General features: G+C 36.6%; 4 protein-coding genes and 1 long non-coding RNA gene across 7 annotated transcripts; all 5 read right to left on the reverse strand.

Moving 5' to 3' along the window:
* Window positions 1-317: 317 nt before the first annotated feature.
* Window positions 318-1,628, reverse strand: LOC113312480 (BTB/POZ domain-containing protein At1g01640-like). Its single transcript, XM_026561231.1, has 3 exons — window positions 1,455-1,628; window positions 983-1,138; window positions 318-857 (listed from the first exon to the last, which is right to left on the reverse strand). Exons 1-3 carry the CDS (start codon window positions 1,626-1,628, stop codon window positions 318-320), a joined length of 870 nt encoding a protein of 289 aa, XP_026417016.1.
* Window positions 1,629-2,584: 956 nt separating this feature from the next.
* LOC113309043 (BTB/POZ domain-containing protein At3g56230-like) lies at window positions 2,585-3,817 on the reverse strand. Of its 2 annotated transcripts, XM_026557474.1 has the most exons (3): window positions 3,677-3,817; window positions 3,180-3,369; window positions 2,585-3,091 (listed from the first exon to the last, which is right to left on the reverse strand). In XM_026557474.1, exons 2-3 carry the CDS (start codon window positions 3,318-3,320, stop codon window positions 2,621-2,623), a joined length of 612 nt encoding a protein of 203 aa, XP_026413259.1. In that variant the 5' UTR covers window positions 3,321-3,369; window positions 3,677-3,817; the 3' UTR covers window positions 2,585-2,620. The 2 variants fall into 2 exon arrangements, with proteins under 2 accessions (XP_026413259.1, XP_026413258.1); XM_026557473.1 differs by lacking the exon at window positions 3,677-3,817 and having other exon boundaries at window positions 3,180-3,613.
* Window positions 3,818-5,227: 1,410 nt separating this feature from the next.
* LOC113312482 (BTB/POZ domain-containing protein At3g56230-like) lies at window positions 5,228-6,579 on the reverse strand. The gene is made up of 3 exons (XM_026561232.1): window positions 6,481-6,579; window positions 5,524-5,691; window positions 5,228-5,413 (listed from the first exon to the last, which is right to left on the reverse strand). The coding sequence occupies exons 1-3, from the start codon at window positions 6,577-6,579 to the stop codon at window positions 5,228-5,230; spliced, it is 453 nt and encodes a 150-aa protein (XP_026417017.1).
* A 3,026-nt stretch (window positions 6,580-9,605) lies between these two features.
* On the reverse strand, window positions 9,606-13,384 carry LOC113313834. The gene is made up of 3 exons (XR_003342067.1): window positions 11,327-13,384; window positions 11,026-11,116; window positions 9,606-10,805 (listed from the first exon to the last, which is right to left on the reverse strand). It is a non-coding gene; the product is annotated as an uncharacterized LOC113313834 (long non-coding RNA).
* A 1,429-nt stretch (window positions 13,385-14,813) lies between these two features.
* On the reverse strand, window positions 14,814-15,941 carry LOC113313979 (BTB/POZ domain-containing protein At3g56230-like). 2 transcript variants are annotated; one of them, XM_026562754.1, is made up of 3 exons: window positions 15,704-15,941; window positions 15,422-15,598; window positions 14,814-15,319 (listed from the first exon to the last, which is right to left on the reverse strand). In XM_026562754.1, exons 1-3 carry the CDS (start codon window positions 15,872-15,874, stop codon window positions 14,873-14,875), a joined length of 795 nt encoding a protein of 264 aa, XP_026418539.1. In that variant the 5' UTR covers window positions 15,875-15,941; the 3' UTR covers window positions 14,814-14,872. The 2 variants fall into 2 exon arrangements, with proteins under 2 accessions (XP_026418539.1, XP_026418538.1); XM_026562753.1 differs by having other exon boundaries at window positions 15,422-15,601.
* Window positions 15,942-16,293: the final 352 nt, after the last annotated feature.

A 16,293-nucleotide genomic window follows, 5' to 3' on the forward strand; every position in this document is an offset into this window, starting at 1 on the left:
GGTTGGATTTATGGGTCCATGGGATTTGGTGGAATTACGTTTCCTTCGAAATGTTTGGTTGCCCAAATCCCTGAAATTATGTTTCCTACGAGAATCAGTTTTCCAGCAAATCCTTCATACGGAATCCGACCCCTCCCCCATAAAATTTGCTGGGAAACTTATCAAGAGATTTATGGACCCACCTTTTTTAACTTTAAATCTCATACATATACAATTTTAAAATTCTAAGGTTAATATCAAACACTATACGGACTTTAAAACAAGATAATTCTATGATTTTTAGGAATTTTAAATGAGTCACCAAACACACGAGGGATTTACATGAATTCCAGAATTTGTAACCCCATGGAATTATAAATCCTCGAAATCGTGAATTCCGCAAACAAACACCCCATACGTTTCTTCTTAGGAAGGGTGCTACTTTTTTTTTTGCTATGGGCCCTAGTAATCTGTACCATCAAATGCGTATTCTGTCTTGCAAATTCTTCATAACCAGGTGAGTAATATATTTCCTCGGAGTGGCCGACTATTGAGTTCAAGGCAGCAACTTTTAATGCCTCGCTAGAACAAATTTCTGAGATTTCCAGAACCTTGAGTGCGGTTGACGAATCTAATAAATTTAGTATCTCCTCTTCGCAAAACTTCTGCAAATGTGGAATCACATACTTATGAGATGCGAGTGCTAGGCAGGAAAAATGCTTCTCGAACTTTTCCTTAGCCAAGTTTCCACAGTAAAGCAATTCCAAGAAGATTTCAAGCTCTTCGTGATTAAACTCAGGGAGAGATATGGAGTCAAGTGGTGCTGCTTTGCAAGTATCTGATGCTAGCATGTTTTCGAAAACCTCGGATTTAGTTGCCTGCAATATTTGCATGAAGGAACATGAAAAACATAGCATCAATATTTTTCAAGAAAAGAATGTAATTTATATCTGTTTTCTCTCAACTTCAATATTTCTCAAGAAAAGAATGTAATTTAACTAACCAGCAAAAATCTATGAGCAGGTATAGAAGGTCCATTGCCAGGTTTGACTTGAATATCCGAGTAACTTCCCTCCTCAAATGCAACATTTAATCCGCCAATAAGATAGTCTTCTCTCTCTTTAGCTAGCTCGATCCACCTTGTAGCACTTTTAGTCCCCTAAGGAAAATCCAACACGACCACAGGCAACAAGTTACAGAAATCAAACTCAACATGCATGGAAACATGAATAGTCAAATTCATCTTGTATCTCAACTAAGCACAGAGCAACAGGTCCCCTACTTACTTACTTACAGAGTTATATAGCAATAGCAATTTGCAATTGCCGGGTTTAAGTCCATTTTAAGTCAATTAGGCTAAGAACTCTTCCACATTTTTAAATGAGGTGTTTTAATTCTAAAAAACACAGCATTCTGCAATAGATTGGCATCAACAATAAGTCCAACCAAATAACATAAAAATATTCAGTGCTTACCCAATTGGCATCTGCTAGGGATATGGTTGCTGTATTTCTGTCTTTGTTCATCAAGTTCATCATGCTGTTAATTTCCTCATTACAACGATTGCATACTACAACTCCGCCAGGGTTTGAATGTGAATATTGCTTATGCAGTTGAACTCTTACCTTTTTACAAAAAGAACAATCCATCTTTTGTCTCAGGGTTAATTGAAGTTCCGCAAATAGAAGAAGAAGGAAAGGGTCCTCGAAGAAGAGTGTGAGATTATAGTAAAGGGTAAGTGGCGATTCAGAAACCCTAAATTTTTTTAGTATGCGTCTTTCCCATTTCCAACTGAGTCCTTGTTTAATTTTACCGCCCCGAAGTCCCATCGAACCGCCGAATATACTGTTAAGAAATTTTGGTCTAAACGCCGGCATGATAAATGCCAGGTTGGACACCCTTTGGCATTGGTTCAACAAGCCCCGAAGCCAAGAGCAAGTAACCGAACACAAAAATGAGGGCATCGCTTGGCAGTGAGGAGGCAGGAAAAAAGATAACGAGGGAATCACTCTCAGTCAAGGCTCGGCATGGCGGCATTTGCTTTACCAGCCAAGGCTTCCCTTGTTGGCTAACAGATTTGGAGTATCAAGAGAGCAATCGCTGCTGCTCTTTCTTGAGCACCACAATTTGTCTGATTTGTTCTGGGATTAAAACAAAAAGGTTGATCTGTAGATCTATTTCCATGAGTTATGAACCTCTAGATAGCGAAGTGTTTACCTCGTCCAAAAAAAAAACTATTTCCCAAACTAATTGATTTTCTTAAAAATTATGTAAAATCCAGTGATCCTGGTATAATGCGACAACTTTGCCCACCTTTATATACACTTCGATGAAGCCTTCTCGATAAACAATTCGAAAAAATTGACCTGTTTGTCAATTATTTTCTTAGAGCAAATAATACTGTCAGTATGAACTGATGGAATGTTTGTCTTTCAGATAATCAGATGATCCTCGTACCCAGGCACATGCTCACACCACGCCATTTTAACAAGATTTAATCTGGCCTTATAAGCTTATACTGAAAGAAACCAGGAACAGAAAAAAGGTTGCAAATAATACCAAAGATATCATTAATTCACTAATTCTAGAAAAAGAAGTACAGTATATTGCCTAGTGTCAAAATAGTTTCGTATCTTCAGCTTCAACACCCATTGTACTGCAATTGCCCTGTATTACGTTTCCTTCTGCTATGGGCCCTGGCGATTTGTACCATCAAATGTGGGTTCTGTCTTGCAAAATCTTCAAAACCAGGTGAGAAATATATTTCTTTTGTGTGGCTGAGTATTGACTTCAAGGAAGCAACTTTTAATACTTCATTCGAAAGAATTTCTGAGAACTCCAGAATTTTGAGAGCGTTTGACGAATCTAGTAATTTTAGGATATGTTGTTCACAATATGTTTGCAAATGTGGAATTACATACTTATCAGCTGCAAGTGTTAGAGACTGAAAATGCATGTCAAACTTTTCCTTGGCCAATTTCCCACAGTAAAGGAACTCCAAGAATGTCTCAAGCTCTTCATGATTGAATTCAGGGAGAGATATGGAGTCGATTGGTGCAGATTTGCACAGATCTGATGCTAGCATGGTTTTCAAAACTTCAGATGTGGTTGCCTGCAAGTTTTGCATATAGGAAATTGAAGAGCGTATCATACACTGAAGGAAATGAATGAAAAGTTGCCTTATCTCAATAAACACTGACCAACAAAAATCTGTGTGCGGGTATAGAAGGTCCATTGCCAGGCTTGACTTGAATGTCTGAGTAGCTTCCCTCCCTAAATGCAACAGCTAATAAGCCAATATGTTTATTGCACTCTTCTTCCCTCTTTTTTGCATCCTCCATCCACTCTGTAGCACATTGAGTCCCCTAAAGAAAAATCCGACAGAGGCAACTTCGAACTCAACATGTAAAAACACGAATGGTCAGTATCATCTCGTTGTAGCACATAGCAACAATTAATTAATATATTTATGCGTGTTCTGCCATAGCGGTAGTCTCTTTAGTAAAATAGATCACAGTATGCAATTGACAACGTTAATCATTTTCCAAGCAATTCATTTTATTATTAGCCAACAACGAGTGGATTGAAAACTACATGACTTCGAATTTTGCTTCTTACGGTATTCATAACTTTAATTATGATTGACTGTACTTAAGAAATCAATCCAAATATGTAACCTTAAAGATTTGGTGCTTACCCAGTTAGTAGCTGCTTTAATTGACGTGGTCTCTGCCTTTTTGTCTTTATTCATCAAATTCATCATGTTCTTGACCTCCTCAAAACAATTCATACGACTAAAATATGCTGTAACTGGGGTGCCTTCACAAAGAGAACAATCCATTCTTGTGTCCTCAACGTTGCTAGAGTTTTCGTCAGAAGAAGAAGAAGTCGAAAAGGGGTCTCAAAGAAGATTGAGGTTTAGTCGTGGCTATCAACTAATCAAAGAAGACTGAGGTTTTGTGATGAGAAAAGAGAAAAACAGAGGGGTTAGAAAGAGAAATCTTACCGATTCATAGAAAAGAAGAATAGGGTTGTAAAAGAAAAGTCATATTTAGAAGCTTTTCGGGGAAATGTTTGTCTTTCCACCGAAAAAACAAAGTGCTAAGCAATCCCCAACTACTACTCGCTTGCAGAAAGAGAGAAAACCGTAAATTAGGGAAATCCCATGCGATTAAGAAAAGAAAAAAATGAAAATTGATGAGTAAGTAAGATGGATAAGCAAAGGTTTCCCCAATGGGTACTTAAAGCAAATATGTGATGTAATAGCATTATAGCGGAGCGGTCCTAGGATGACCATCGATATAACGACCCTATTTTCGAATTCATCTATTGGCAATTCACAATTCCCGGACAGGAAAAACTTAATAATTCCAGAGAAAATACTATATTTCCTAATGTCAAAATAATTTTGTGTCTTCAGCTTCAACACCAAGTGTTTACCTCTTCAGAAACTAACACCATTTTCCCAACGAATTAAGTTTCATACAAAATCATATAAATTACTACTCGTATTCTGTAAAATCCAGTGATCATGGTAATGGGACAAGTTTTCCCACCTTTAAATATACGCTTCGACGAAGCCCCCTCTCTCAATAAACAATTCCAAAAACCTGTTCGTCGATGGAATGTCTCAAGGCTTTCTTGTGCCTAGCCACATTTAACATCGTGCACCTTTCTAACAAGATTTTTTTTATTTTAATGTTAGTCTATACTAAAAAATGTTGAGATTATTAGTCCCACGTAGTACCGGAAGTCTAAGATCCTGCGATTTATAAGCCTTAGATAATTTTAACTTTGCAAGCCGGTTTTCTAAGTTAATTAAACTCATGAACTTTAATATCAAGAGAAAAACAAATAATTGCCTATCGTCAATAATGATCAATCAAAGAGAAAAAAGAAAATCATCATTTTCATCTTCAACACCTAATATACCGCCGACCCCATGTTTTAGTGTTTCCTTCTCGCTATGGGCCTTGGCAACATGTACCGGTGTTTCCTTCTCGCTATGGGCCCTGACGATATATAGTTATGTACCATCAAATGCGGGTTCCGTCTTACAAATTCTTCAAAACTAGGTGAGAAATATATCTCTTTTGTGTGGCTGAGTATTGACTCCAAGGCAGCAACTTCTATTATTTCATTCGAACAGATTTCAGAGGCTTCCAGAATTTTGAGAGCGTTTGACGAATTTAGTAATGTTCCGTCATGTTGTTCACAATACCTTCGCAAATGTGGAACCACGTACTTATCAGCTGCAAGTAGGAGGGAGTAAAAATGCTTCTAAAACTTTCCTTGGACAATTTCCCACAGTAAAGAAACTCCAAGAATGTCTCAAGCTCATCATGCTTGAATTCAGGAGAGATACAGAGTCAATCGGTGCAGATTTGCACAGATCTGATGCTAGCATGGTTTTGGAAGCTTCAGATGAGGCTGCCTGCAAGTTTCGTATATAGGAAAGTGAAGATCGTATCATAACATCATGCGTCTAAGGAACTGAATAAAATTTGTCTCATCTCAATTAAGGAGACCCACGCACATACTTACCAACAAAAATCGGTGTGCAGGTATAGCAGGTCCATTGCCAGGCTTGACTTGAATATCTGAGTAGCTTTCCTGCCTAAATGCAACAGCTAATCCGCTAAGGTAACTAATCCACCCTTCTTCTTCTCTCTGTTTTGCTTGTTCGATCCACTTTGTAGCATTTTTAGTCCCCTATGGAAAATCCAACGAGGCAACATGTTACAGAGATCGAAATCATTATGGCGACATGTAGAAACACGAATGATAAGTATATCATCTCGAGGTAGCACATAGCAACAACTATTTATTTATGCGTGTATTGCCATTGCGCTGGATTTGAGTAAAATTTAAGTCAAAATCCAAACTCTTCATAGCTTTTATGTTAGTCAGTCTCTTTAGTAAAAAGATTACAGTGCGCAATGAAGTATGTTTTTCATTCTCTTCGTCTTCTAATTAGCTAATAATCTGTTCCTTGATATCTACATGCATGTCTTCAAATTTTTGTTCTTGGTGTATTAATAACCCTAAATTATAGAATTTGCTAATTCTTAGTGAACATGTAAATCTGCTCGCTGAATGCAACAATATAATATCCTTCTCTCCCGTTCGGTTCCTAGATCCACTATGTGCTACTTTCAGTCCCCTAACATGTTATAGGAAATTCAACTCAACATGGCATCATACGGGAAACAAGCATCGCCAATATCTCCTAGATAACCTAGAACAACCTTGCACAGAGCAACAAGTCTTACAATTATGCCGATACTGCAGTTGCCCCAGATAATCAGAACTTTTCAACATGCAAGCATATCCAGATAATCACGTATAAATCACGATCCCATCCTGATACCAATTGTTTTTCTACTGATAAAACCCTCGTATGGATGAGAGAGTGTGGTGTGCGATGGCCGATCATCAATTAAGATTCCATGTACTTAAGAAATTAATCTAAATATAAAACCTAAAAGATGAAGTGCTTACCCAATTGGTGGCTGCTGCATCTCCCTTTTTGTCTATGTTCATCAATTTCATCATCTTATTGACAACTCTCACATATTGAAATGCCTCGTTTACGTCCATTGTTGAGATTATTAGTCCCACATTGTCTGGGAATCTAAGATCCTGCGGTTTATAATCCTAAGGGTCTCTCCACTCATTGCCAATTGGTTTTGAGTTGGATGCCCGTATTCTAACATGGTATCAGAGCAGGCTATTTGCGACGAGTCATCATTGACCGCGCCTTTACTCCGCGTCACCCGATTTAATTGTCCACGTGTTAGACCCAACGAGGCTACACGTGAGGGGGCGTGTTGAGATTATTAGTCCCACATTGTCTGGGCATCTAAGATCCTGCGGTTTATAATCCTAAGGGCCTCTCCACTCATTGCCAATTAGTTTTGAGTTGGATGCCCGTATTCTAACATCGATTATGATCGTATGCGCATTTTTATCTCCTCGAGTTCGAGTAAGAAGAAGTCGAGAAGGGGTTTCAAAGAAGATTGCTAGTCGTCTCACTGAATAGGACCGATTCTATATATCTGTGTGGATTGGACTACAATGACCTTGTTAAGACACCAATCATCATCATCAATACGAGTAAGCCGTAAAGACGAAATCTGCACCCTTCATCTTCTTCCCCTTCACTCTTTATGAAACAGTCGCCGTTTAGTGGTTGACACTAGCAGCACTTCCCTTCGGCGACCACCGTTATCGTCCATTTACTTGAATCCAATTCCACAAAAATTTTACGCTTCCAATCCATTAGAAGATTTTCAGTTAAGAATCTATTATATGGTCAAGAAAAAGCTATTAGTTTTCTTAATCTTAATTAATTTTGATCAAAACAACATTTGGTATCCTGAGTTCTGAGTGGTTGAATTTGTGAAATTCCAGAGCTTGGGCTTGCAAAAAAGAGACTACCTTCTTTAATATCTTCATACATCTAACATCTCCATCTGAACAGGTTTAGGAAATGAAATTAATAGTCATGTGATGTTCACTTATTTATCAAGACCTTTATATTTTATTGGTTAAGATGGTTCGCAATCACATCTCTTTTGTTTCGTTCACAACTCACACAGACACATCTGCTATAAACTCAAAGAGAAGCTTAATCGAGAAAATATTTTTTGATTTAAATCAAAATAAAGATCACCTTTGATAATAATACTTATGATGTAAATACATGAAGGCGGTGATTGTAGCTATGATATTGTCAAATTAGGAAGTCAAGGAATAAGAAGCACATGTTATTGGCTGAAGCTTATGCGAGAACTTGACAGTCTTGACTTCTTATGCGAGGACTTACGTTTAGGGTTTAATGCTCAAAGAAGAAGATGGGGTTGATTTAAGTAACTGTGGACCTGTGGTGGAAAACTGTAAATATTAACCGGGGGTAATTTTTTCTGAATCGGATATATGTATAAACTCAGTCCTCCAAGGTGAGTCGACTACGATTTTTGCACTCCTCGGATCGCTTTTTGTGCTCCCTTTAACAAAAATCTTTAGGTTCGACACTGTGGGTCGAGGCGAGCACATTCTTTCCGGAAATCACTCGTGAATGGTATGTTGGTCATTATCGAAAATCGGGATGCCAATAAACAAATTGACAGACCATTTGACTATAAAAATCCCTGGGTTTCTTCAACGAAATAAAGATCAGTCATTCAAGAGTAAAGTTCGTGCATAAAAATATCCACGTCTGTGTGAAGAATTGGCGCCATGAGGCAATGTTTGGGTTGAGAACTTGAGATGATATCAAGTAGTTGATTTTAGATCAACATTTGGGTAAATGGGTCATAAAGTAACTTTAGATCATAAAACAGTTTTTGGGTTATATGTACTTATGGTAACGAAATTATTTTGAGAACTTTGTTGTTTAGTCCACTAAACCCGATCCGGGTTAATGACTAGTCCAGCGGAAATATATATTTACTCGTTAGTCCAAAAAAGTTTTGAAAAGAATAAAATTACTCTACTAATCCTAACATATAACACTATGTATGTTACTACATATATTACTACATACTACATATGTTACTAAGAGTATGTAGTAACATACTAGTAGTATGTTACTAGTAGTATGTACTGATACTACATATCAATATGTAGTATCAATATGTTATGACTACATATAAATAAATACTTTTATGTTATATATTGATACTACATATCAATATGTAGTGTCAACATATTGATACTACATATCAATATGTAGTATCTATATGTTACGTACTGCATATAAATAAATATTATTATGTTATGTATTGATACTACATATCAATATGTAGTATCAATATGTTATGTACTACATATCAATATTGTATATTATGTATTGATACTACATATTAATATTGTTGTGTTATACTACATATGTTACTACTAGTAAAGTACTAGTTACTACTAGTATACTAGTTACTACATATTGATACTACATATTATTACTAGTTACTACATATTGATATTATATATTACTACTAGTTACTACATACTAGTTACTACATATTACTACTAGTTACGACTAGTATACTGGTATACTACTAGTTACTACATATTGATACTACATATTACTACTACATATTACTACTAGTTACTACTAGTAGTATACTAGTATACTAGTTACTACATATTACTACTAGTTACTACATACTAGTTACTGCATATTACTACTAGTTACTACATACTAGTTACTACATATTGATACTACATATTACTACTGGTTACTACATACTAGTTACTACATATTGATACTATATATTACTACTAGTTACTACATATTACTACTAGTTACGACTAGTATACTACTAGTTACTACATATTGATACTACATATTACTACTACATATTACTACTAGTTACTACTAGTAGTATACTAGTATACTAGTTACGACATACTAGTTACTACATATTGATACTACATATTACTACTAGTTACTACTAACAGAAAAGTATGGTCGTACCAACTGATCCGATTTAATTTAATGGCTAGACCGGTTTCATATTGTTTTGGATGATCAGTTCACCAAAATTGTTGAGAACTTCAGCTATGTTGTTCAACTTTTCAAAATCACTATGTAGAGCAAGATAAACAAGACGGCTGACGTCGGTTCACTTCCAATCCGATCAAACAATATAACTGGATTAAATGTGATCTTTTACCACAAAAACTTTAAATGTGATTGGATTTTGACTGGACCATTTTGTTTGGATGGTCCATGAATAGCCAAAGCCAGCTAAAAGGTAAGTCGAGACATTAGAACATTTTCTCGTCTTTCCTACTCGACTCAATCATCCATACCAGTTATAAAGCAGCAAATGACAAAACTTTTCCATTTCCCGGAAGAGAGTAGTCCCATTTGTTACCATTCTCAACAGATAAATCTTTTGCAATACTGGGCAGAACGTTCTTGATATCTCATAGATGAATTTCTTGATCATTAGCATTTTCCGCTTCTGCTGAGCAGTTGGTTATGCTCACTGTATCTTGATTGCTGTGAACTGGAAGTGACAGAACTAAGGAACCTTGAATAGACGCATTTGAAAGAGTAGTACCCTATAACTTTGCAAGTGTATGATATTGACTTCACATATCCAAATCTTTCCATGCAAGAAGAATCTCACTAATACACTCCTTGTCGCAACGGCCAAAGAAAACCCTAAAGCTGCTTTCATGAGCTACCATCCATGTTATTAAGGAAGGAACCCCTTGCTATTGCACCAAACAGGCCCATGTCTTTTCTTCAGCTATAAACTACTAACTAAAAAAGATAAACTAGAACACAAGCAAAATCAGTTCAAGGTGAATCCATATAACGATAAGATATATTACCTCTGTTTTCGGAAAATAGATACTTTAACTGTTTCATTTTAGCCTAAAAATAGGCCAAATTGAAAAAGTGATAGTATCTATTTTCCAGAAACGGAGGAAGTAGTTAGAAAGCTGCATTTTCAGATTACATGCAAGCAAGACTAGAAGCTGAGAAGAAGTATTCCCTTCCAGCTTGGATAACAACTGCCTTTTCTGTTGCCAAACACACTATACTGGTTCCTTTCAAATAGTTCCTTGCAAGGGAAAATTTCCCAACTTTTAGCAGTCCTCTACAGAATTCCATCAGCATATATTCCAAGTCCAGAAAAGGAAATGCCTTTTTTCTGATAACATTGCATAACTCGCCAAATTTTTGCCCAATTGTTATCTGATCTTCCAGGTTGATGGTGGTCAAATTTAGAGATAATAAGATGAAGAATTTGTATTACACCCTTTGCATCTGACTGAGATTCTAGTAAGAACTTAATTGGTTTTGGAACCTGAAACATTAAGTCATACAGGATTAGAACTTCACAAAAAAAAAAATCCACGTCTGGAGCTTGGATATTCCATACCAAGAAGAAAAGGAATTAATCTTGTTTCTTGTGACTTGAGACTCGTGGCAAAGACCTAAGGAACAATGCACATAACACAGCCTTTTCCGACTAAGAAACTGATGGAGTCCTCAAAAGAAAGAGAGTGGATATAAAGAATCGTTACCTGGTAATCAATGCTATGAGTCTCCCTGCGTCAACATGCCCTTCTACAGTTTGTACTCTTTTCTCTAGACCACCAACATTTATGCCACTATCTGCCAAACATAACCTATGTTACATTCTCTAAACCACCAATATTCATGCCACTATCTGCTAAACATAACCTATGTTCCATCCTTGTACAAAATTCTAAGATTCGGATTCATCACATCACAAAATAGCTCATAACCTGGCCCAATCAGGCAATTTCAGAAATCTCAACATCACAACTGGTCTAGTTTCTCAAGATTAACTTTTTGACCTACCTTAGAGTTTTGGAAGCTTTGACAAAATGGACGCCATTGTATTCCATCTATCTGTAAGACTGCACAAATAGATGCACTGGAAGGCACATTAAACAGCTTCGACCTCATTCACGAAAATGCTATAAATTTCGAGATACCCCACAACCATTCTCAATGACATTCGAACATACATCTAATTTGTTATCAGCAGCAATCCCCTTCAGCCGCCCAACCAAGATTGATTCTGTTACTTCCAGGGGAGGCAAACGGCATAAAGGAAATAGCTTTCTCACGCAATCCTTTGACATCTGTGCAACTTATCCTCTTTGACTCTATTAATCATCATTTTAAATTTTTCATAGTGAGACAATTCTTCTCATGAGATACACTCAGACTCATAGTGAAGCTAGCTATCTTCAGCATCAGTTTCATCGAAATAAAATTAGCTGAGATCTCCTCATGGTATGGTTACAACTCCAGAATGCCTTCACGACAGGCGAATTCCGCTAGACAATCACTGTTCTCTAGTTGACCACTAGAGACATCAATAGTCAAAAATATCCTGAGTTATGCTTCAGAATGGATTCAGTTTGATTGTGATACTATTACCTAGATTGTAGGGACTTCCCCATCAGAATTCAGTTCGATTCCCATTCATGTCAGACATGCCACAACTTCCCCATCAGAAAATCAAAACCCAATTTCCGGAAATGAGAGTAAGAAAGGTTAATAGTGGGATTATAGTAGTACCTAAGCCAGGGAAGTATGTAATTAAGATTAGTCTTCATAGAGCTCAAGAGGCTTAGAGCCGTGTATTCCTATTGAAATCAGGACCAACTTGAGCAAAGCAACGCACTGAATAATCATTACAACGTGATTAATTGCCAACATTTAAGAGAAATACTTGTCCAGAAAGAAGCAAGACTTTGAGAAAATCCCAAAATGAAAAAGAAAAACAAAATTAATCACAGAGATAAAAGGTAATCTAAGCCTGAAACCTTGAATACCTTACTTGCTGCGGGAACATTTCACTACTTCTAGTTGCAGTTTAGGTTCAAACTTCAAATTGATTAGGCTTCTACTACCCGATACAAATCTTCAGCTGTAAGTGGAACTGAGTAGCTGAGTGAATGGAAACCCTTTCACTCCGGTCCGGATTAGTTTTGACTTTTGAGAGAGAGCGAAAAAAACGAATTTTACGGAACACACCCAGCAGTATCCCCGTTTTAACGTTTTTTTATACAAATAGAAAAAAAAGTTCTTTCGTGAAACCAAATAGGAGTAGTAATATTACTTCAGAACTCCCTCCCTGGCACTAAATCTTCTTCTTCCTCCTCCCTCCCTGGCACTAAAACTTCTTCTTCCTCAATCTTCTTCCAGTAATCTCTCAGAAAAAATGAGCTATCTTTCTCTCAACGCTTCAATTTTCTTGTTATTAAGTTGCTTCTGCATACCAATCGTTTACTCCATTGAAGCAAATCATTCAATGTTCATCGAATTACATCACCTCCACAAGAACCTTCGTCTTCTTTCAACCAAACTTCAATGTATGAACCATTTGTTGAATATTCAAGAATTCGATTCTTCAGAAAAACCTCTTTACCACTGATCCACAACAATACTAATACAAGCAGGTTGGAATTACGGGTTACTTCAATAGGTTGGTTACCCAATATTGGTTTTTGGAGCCTTTTTTGTTTTCTTCGTTGGTCTTTTGCAATGGTGTTGTTGCTGTTCAAGAAGAAGAGAGGCGACTGTGGTGAACAATTACACTGTGATTAATCCGAGAACCACAGTTAACCCAAGATGGAGAAGATTCTGAGGGAAGCAAAAATGCTGAGGGCACTCAAGAAAGTAATATCGAGCAATCTGTTAACAACCCAAGATCACCCAAATGTTGTTATGGTATTGAGTATAATCTTGAAGAAATCAAGAAGGCTACTGCTGATTTCAGTCAACTAATGCATACAGGACATTAGAAATCCTAGAGCTTGAGGCCGATGAAATCTTGGATCGGAAACTGATACAACAAAATGACCGTTGCGTTGCAGAACTGAAAAGTCTTCTAGCCCTGGCGAAATCATTGATTTGTCAAGACATGTCAATTGCAGAATTGGCTCAACAGTTGGAAGAATTGGTTCAAAGATTAGAGGTGCTGCCAACTCAAGCTGAAGAAGAAGGCGACAAGGAAGTGAACGAAAAATGAGAAAGGGAAGCGTGAACGAGAACTGTTGGCCAGCAAGCTCTAGACTATTAACATAGCTGCTGCGTCCGTTCATATTGGGATAAAACAAAAACAAGTTGTTTGTTCATAGCTGTTTTTGACATAGTTATGTAAAATCAGATGTTCTCTAACATATCTGTTTGTTCTTCTTTGTGAAGCTTGTCTTCGATCCAATTTTAATAAAAACATGAGGTTTTTAGATGTTTTATGTGAATTCAATTTGTTAAGTACATAGGGATTAGGGTGCAAATGATCATACTGGGAGCTAAATTTTCTTCCCATATGGAAGTGAGGCAGCATGATCCTAATGTTACTTCTTTGCAGAAAAATGAGAATGGCTTGGGTAATGTGGGTGTGTTCCAAATGGTCTCTCCTAATAAGCTGAAAAATGGTATACAGGAAGAGCAAAGAAATCAGGTAAAAAAGGGGACTTGCCGTAGAAAGTTCCCATTTGCTTTATGAACCCTTATAGTTAGAGCAAGTCTTATGGTGAAATCCATCCATCTTCCACGCCACCTCAGCACTTGGAACTGTGGATGAAAGCGTAAATGTAATGGTGGAATAGTAGAAACGCTATTCTTAATGGAGCTAAAAAAATGCAATTAAGAATGGAGCTAAAAAAAACGCTATTAAGAATGGAGCTTTTTTCTCAGCCGTTAGATTTCAACAACTCATTTTAAATCTACGGATAAAAAAAAACGCAATTCTTAATGGCATTTTTTTAGCGCTATTCTTATTGTAGCGCTATTCTTATTGGCGTTCAGATGGATTCCACGAACCCTTCCACGAAATCGTGGAACCTTGCTTGGATTTTCTGTGGAAGACCCCAACTTGGAAGCCACTAGACTTGACATTCCATGATTTTTCCACACTTGGAATAGTTTGGATTCCACCATAAGACTTGCTCTTATAGCATACTGGAGTCAAAACCTGAAAGTGGAAATGGAATGGGATAGAAGAGTTACCAGTCGATTTGAGGTGGTGGAGAAAGCTCAAGACACTAGTATTGTTCCTGTCAGAGAAATATCATTCCAAAACTGCTAGTGCAAGTGGCAATAGCTTTTCTTCAATTTGCCTACATTTAAGCATCCTATTGATTCTACAAGGTCTATAATAAACTCACAAAAAGTTGAAACATGCTCAGAAAAAGCCATATTAACAATTGGTTCTGTAAGGTCTGTAAATTCACATTAAGTAGCAAGTCTGCATTAAATGGCTATTAAAAACTGAGTAAGTGTAACCATATTAACCACTATAATCAATTAGTAATCTGAAACAACAAAATGAGCACAAAACTAAAAAAAATTGTAATAGATCATTAAATCATTAAGATACCGCGTTTCTTACAAATGTTGTTTCTCCATGAACAATGCTCTAGTGATCTGTACACTTAAATGTGGATTTTTCCTTGCAAATTCATCATATTTAACTGAGAATACTATATCTTCCATATGTTTCACTATGTAATTCATGGCAGCGTCTCTTAATATTTTGTTAGAACAAATATCCGATATCTCTAAAACTTCTAGTGTATTAGATGAATCCAGTAATTCGAGCATTTTACGCTCACAAAACTTTTGCAAATATGGAATTTCGTACTTGTCGGCTGCAATTGACAAAGCGTAAACATGCTTTTCCACTTTTTCTGTAGCTAAACTTCCACTGTAGAGAAACTCTAGGAGAGCATCAAGCTCTTCATGATTGAGTTCCGAGAAAGTAACCGTGTCGGTTGGAGCAGCTTTACACCCATCTGATTCTAACATGTTCTTGAATATATCCGACCTTATTGCCTGCATTGTTTAAATTCATCAATTTCTGCGTATGCAATTGAAAATGGTCTAATAATATAATGTGGCAGTAAATTGAGAAATGTGAAATGAACTTGTACTAACAAGCAAAGCTCTGTGAGCAGGCAAAGAAGGTCCAGAGTTGCCAGGCTTGATTTGAATGTCTGAATGAATTTCATCTCTAAATGCAGCAATTAAACCACCAAGAAATTTAATCTTTTCGTTTAATCCGTCTTCTCTTTGCTTCAATTCCTTCATCCATTTCAATACACTTTCAATCCCCTGCTAACAGAGCCAAAATTTAACATTCCAAACATAGTTATAACTCAATATCATCCTGAGAAATTCAGAAAACAGAAACAGAAGCACATAGTAGTAGAGATGTACCTTATTAGGAGGAGAAATGCTGTATAAACTCTCCTGATTGGCAGCATCATTATTTTCTAGATTGTTTACAAATGCTATCAAACTCTTGGAACATTCATAACAAGCCAAGCATACTGTATTTCTTGGTGGCCTTAGGATCATTGGTATCGAGCTACAAACGCAACAGTCCATCGAATCGTCGCTCTCGCTTACAATTCAAGAAAATGTGGAAGAAGGAGGAGGATGTTTTTAGTTCATGACAACCTGAATATAACTTCTATTTCCATTTCTTAAACTAAACTCCTCTTTATATTATTAATTAATAATCATTAGTTAGTTGTTGAATCCATTTTGTATGTCCAAACCGTTGTATTGGGAAAATACAGGATCACCTACTTACATTCTTTATCCAAGTTAAATTTATTTAAATGTAATGGCAATTATACCCTTGAGCTAAGGTATGAAATTATCAATATTCCGTTAGGTAGTCCGATGACAGACAAGAAAAGTTTAAAATCTATGGGGCAATATCGACACTTGCCCCCAAAAATAAATGTATATGGTATAAAATAGCATGTGTAGTTCTATAAAAAATGAAAATGGTGGGTGGT

Source organism: Papaver somniferum, chromosome 9 (genome assembly GCF_003573695.1).
Source record: "Papaver somniferum cultivar HN1 chromosome 9, ASM357369v1, whole genome shotgun sequence".
Taxonomy (NCBI): domain Eukaryota; kingdom Viridiplantae; phylum Streptophyta; class Magnoliopsida; order Ranunculales; family Papaveraceae; genus Papaver; species Papaver somniferum.

Coding starts and splice junctions, on each gene's coding strand:
- LOC113313979 (XM_026562753.1), bottom strand. CDS start 15,874: ATGGACTGTTGCGTTTGTAGCTCGATACCAATGATCCTAAGGCCACCA. Junction 15,602..15,703: donor GCATTTCTCCTCCTAATAAG/GTACATCTCTAC, acceptor TGGCTCTGTTAG/CAGGGGATTGAAAGTGTATT. Junction 15,320..15,421: donor CTGCTCACAGAGCTTTGCTT/GTTAGTACAAGT, acceptor TAAACAATGCAG/GCAATAAGGTCGGATATATT.
- LOC113312480 (XM_026561231.1), bottom strand. CDS start 1,628: ATGGATTGTTCTTTTTGTAAAAAGGTAAGAGTTCAACTGCATAAGCAA. Junction 1,139..1,454: donor CCCTAGCAGATGCCAATTGG/GTAAGCACTGAA, acceptor GATTTTCCTTAG/GGGACTAAAAGTGCTACAAG. Junction 858..982: donor CTGCTCATAGATTTTTGCTG/GTTAGTTAAATT, acceptor CAAATATTGCAG/GCAACTAAATCCGAGGTTTT.
- LOC113309043 (XM_026557474.1), bottom strand. CDS start 3,320: ATGGAGGATGCAAAAAAGAGGGAAGAAGAGTGCAATAAACATATTGGC. Junction 3,092..3,179: donor CCGCACACAGATTTTTGTTG/GTCAGTGTTTAT, acceptor CAAAACTTGCAG/GCAACCACATCTGAAGTTTT.
- LOC113312482 (XM_026561232.1), bottom strand. CDS start 6,579: ATGGACGTAAACGAGGCATTTCAATATGTGAGAGTTGTCAATAAGATG. Junction 5,692..6,480: donor ATGCAGCAGCCACCAATTGG/GTAAGCACTTCA, acceptor GATTTTCCATAG/GGGACTAAAAATGCTACAAA. Junction 5,414..5,523: donor CTGCACACCGATTTTTGTTG/GTAAGTATGTGC, acceptor CGAAACTTGCAG/GCAGCCTCATCTGAAGCTTC.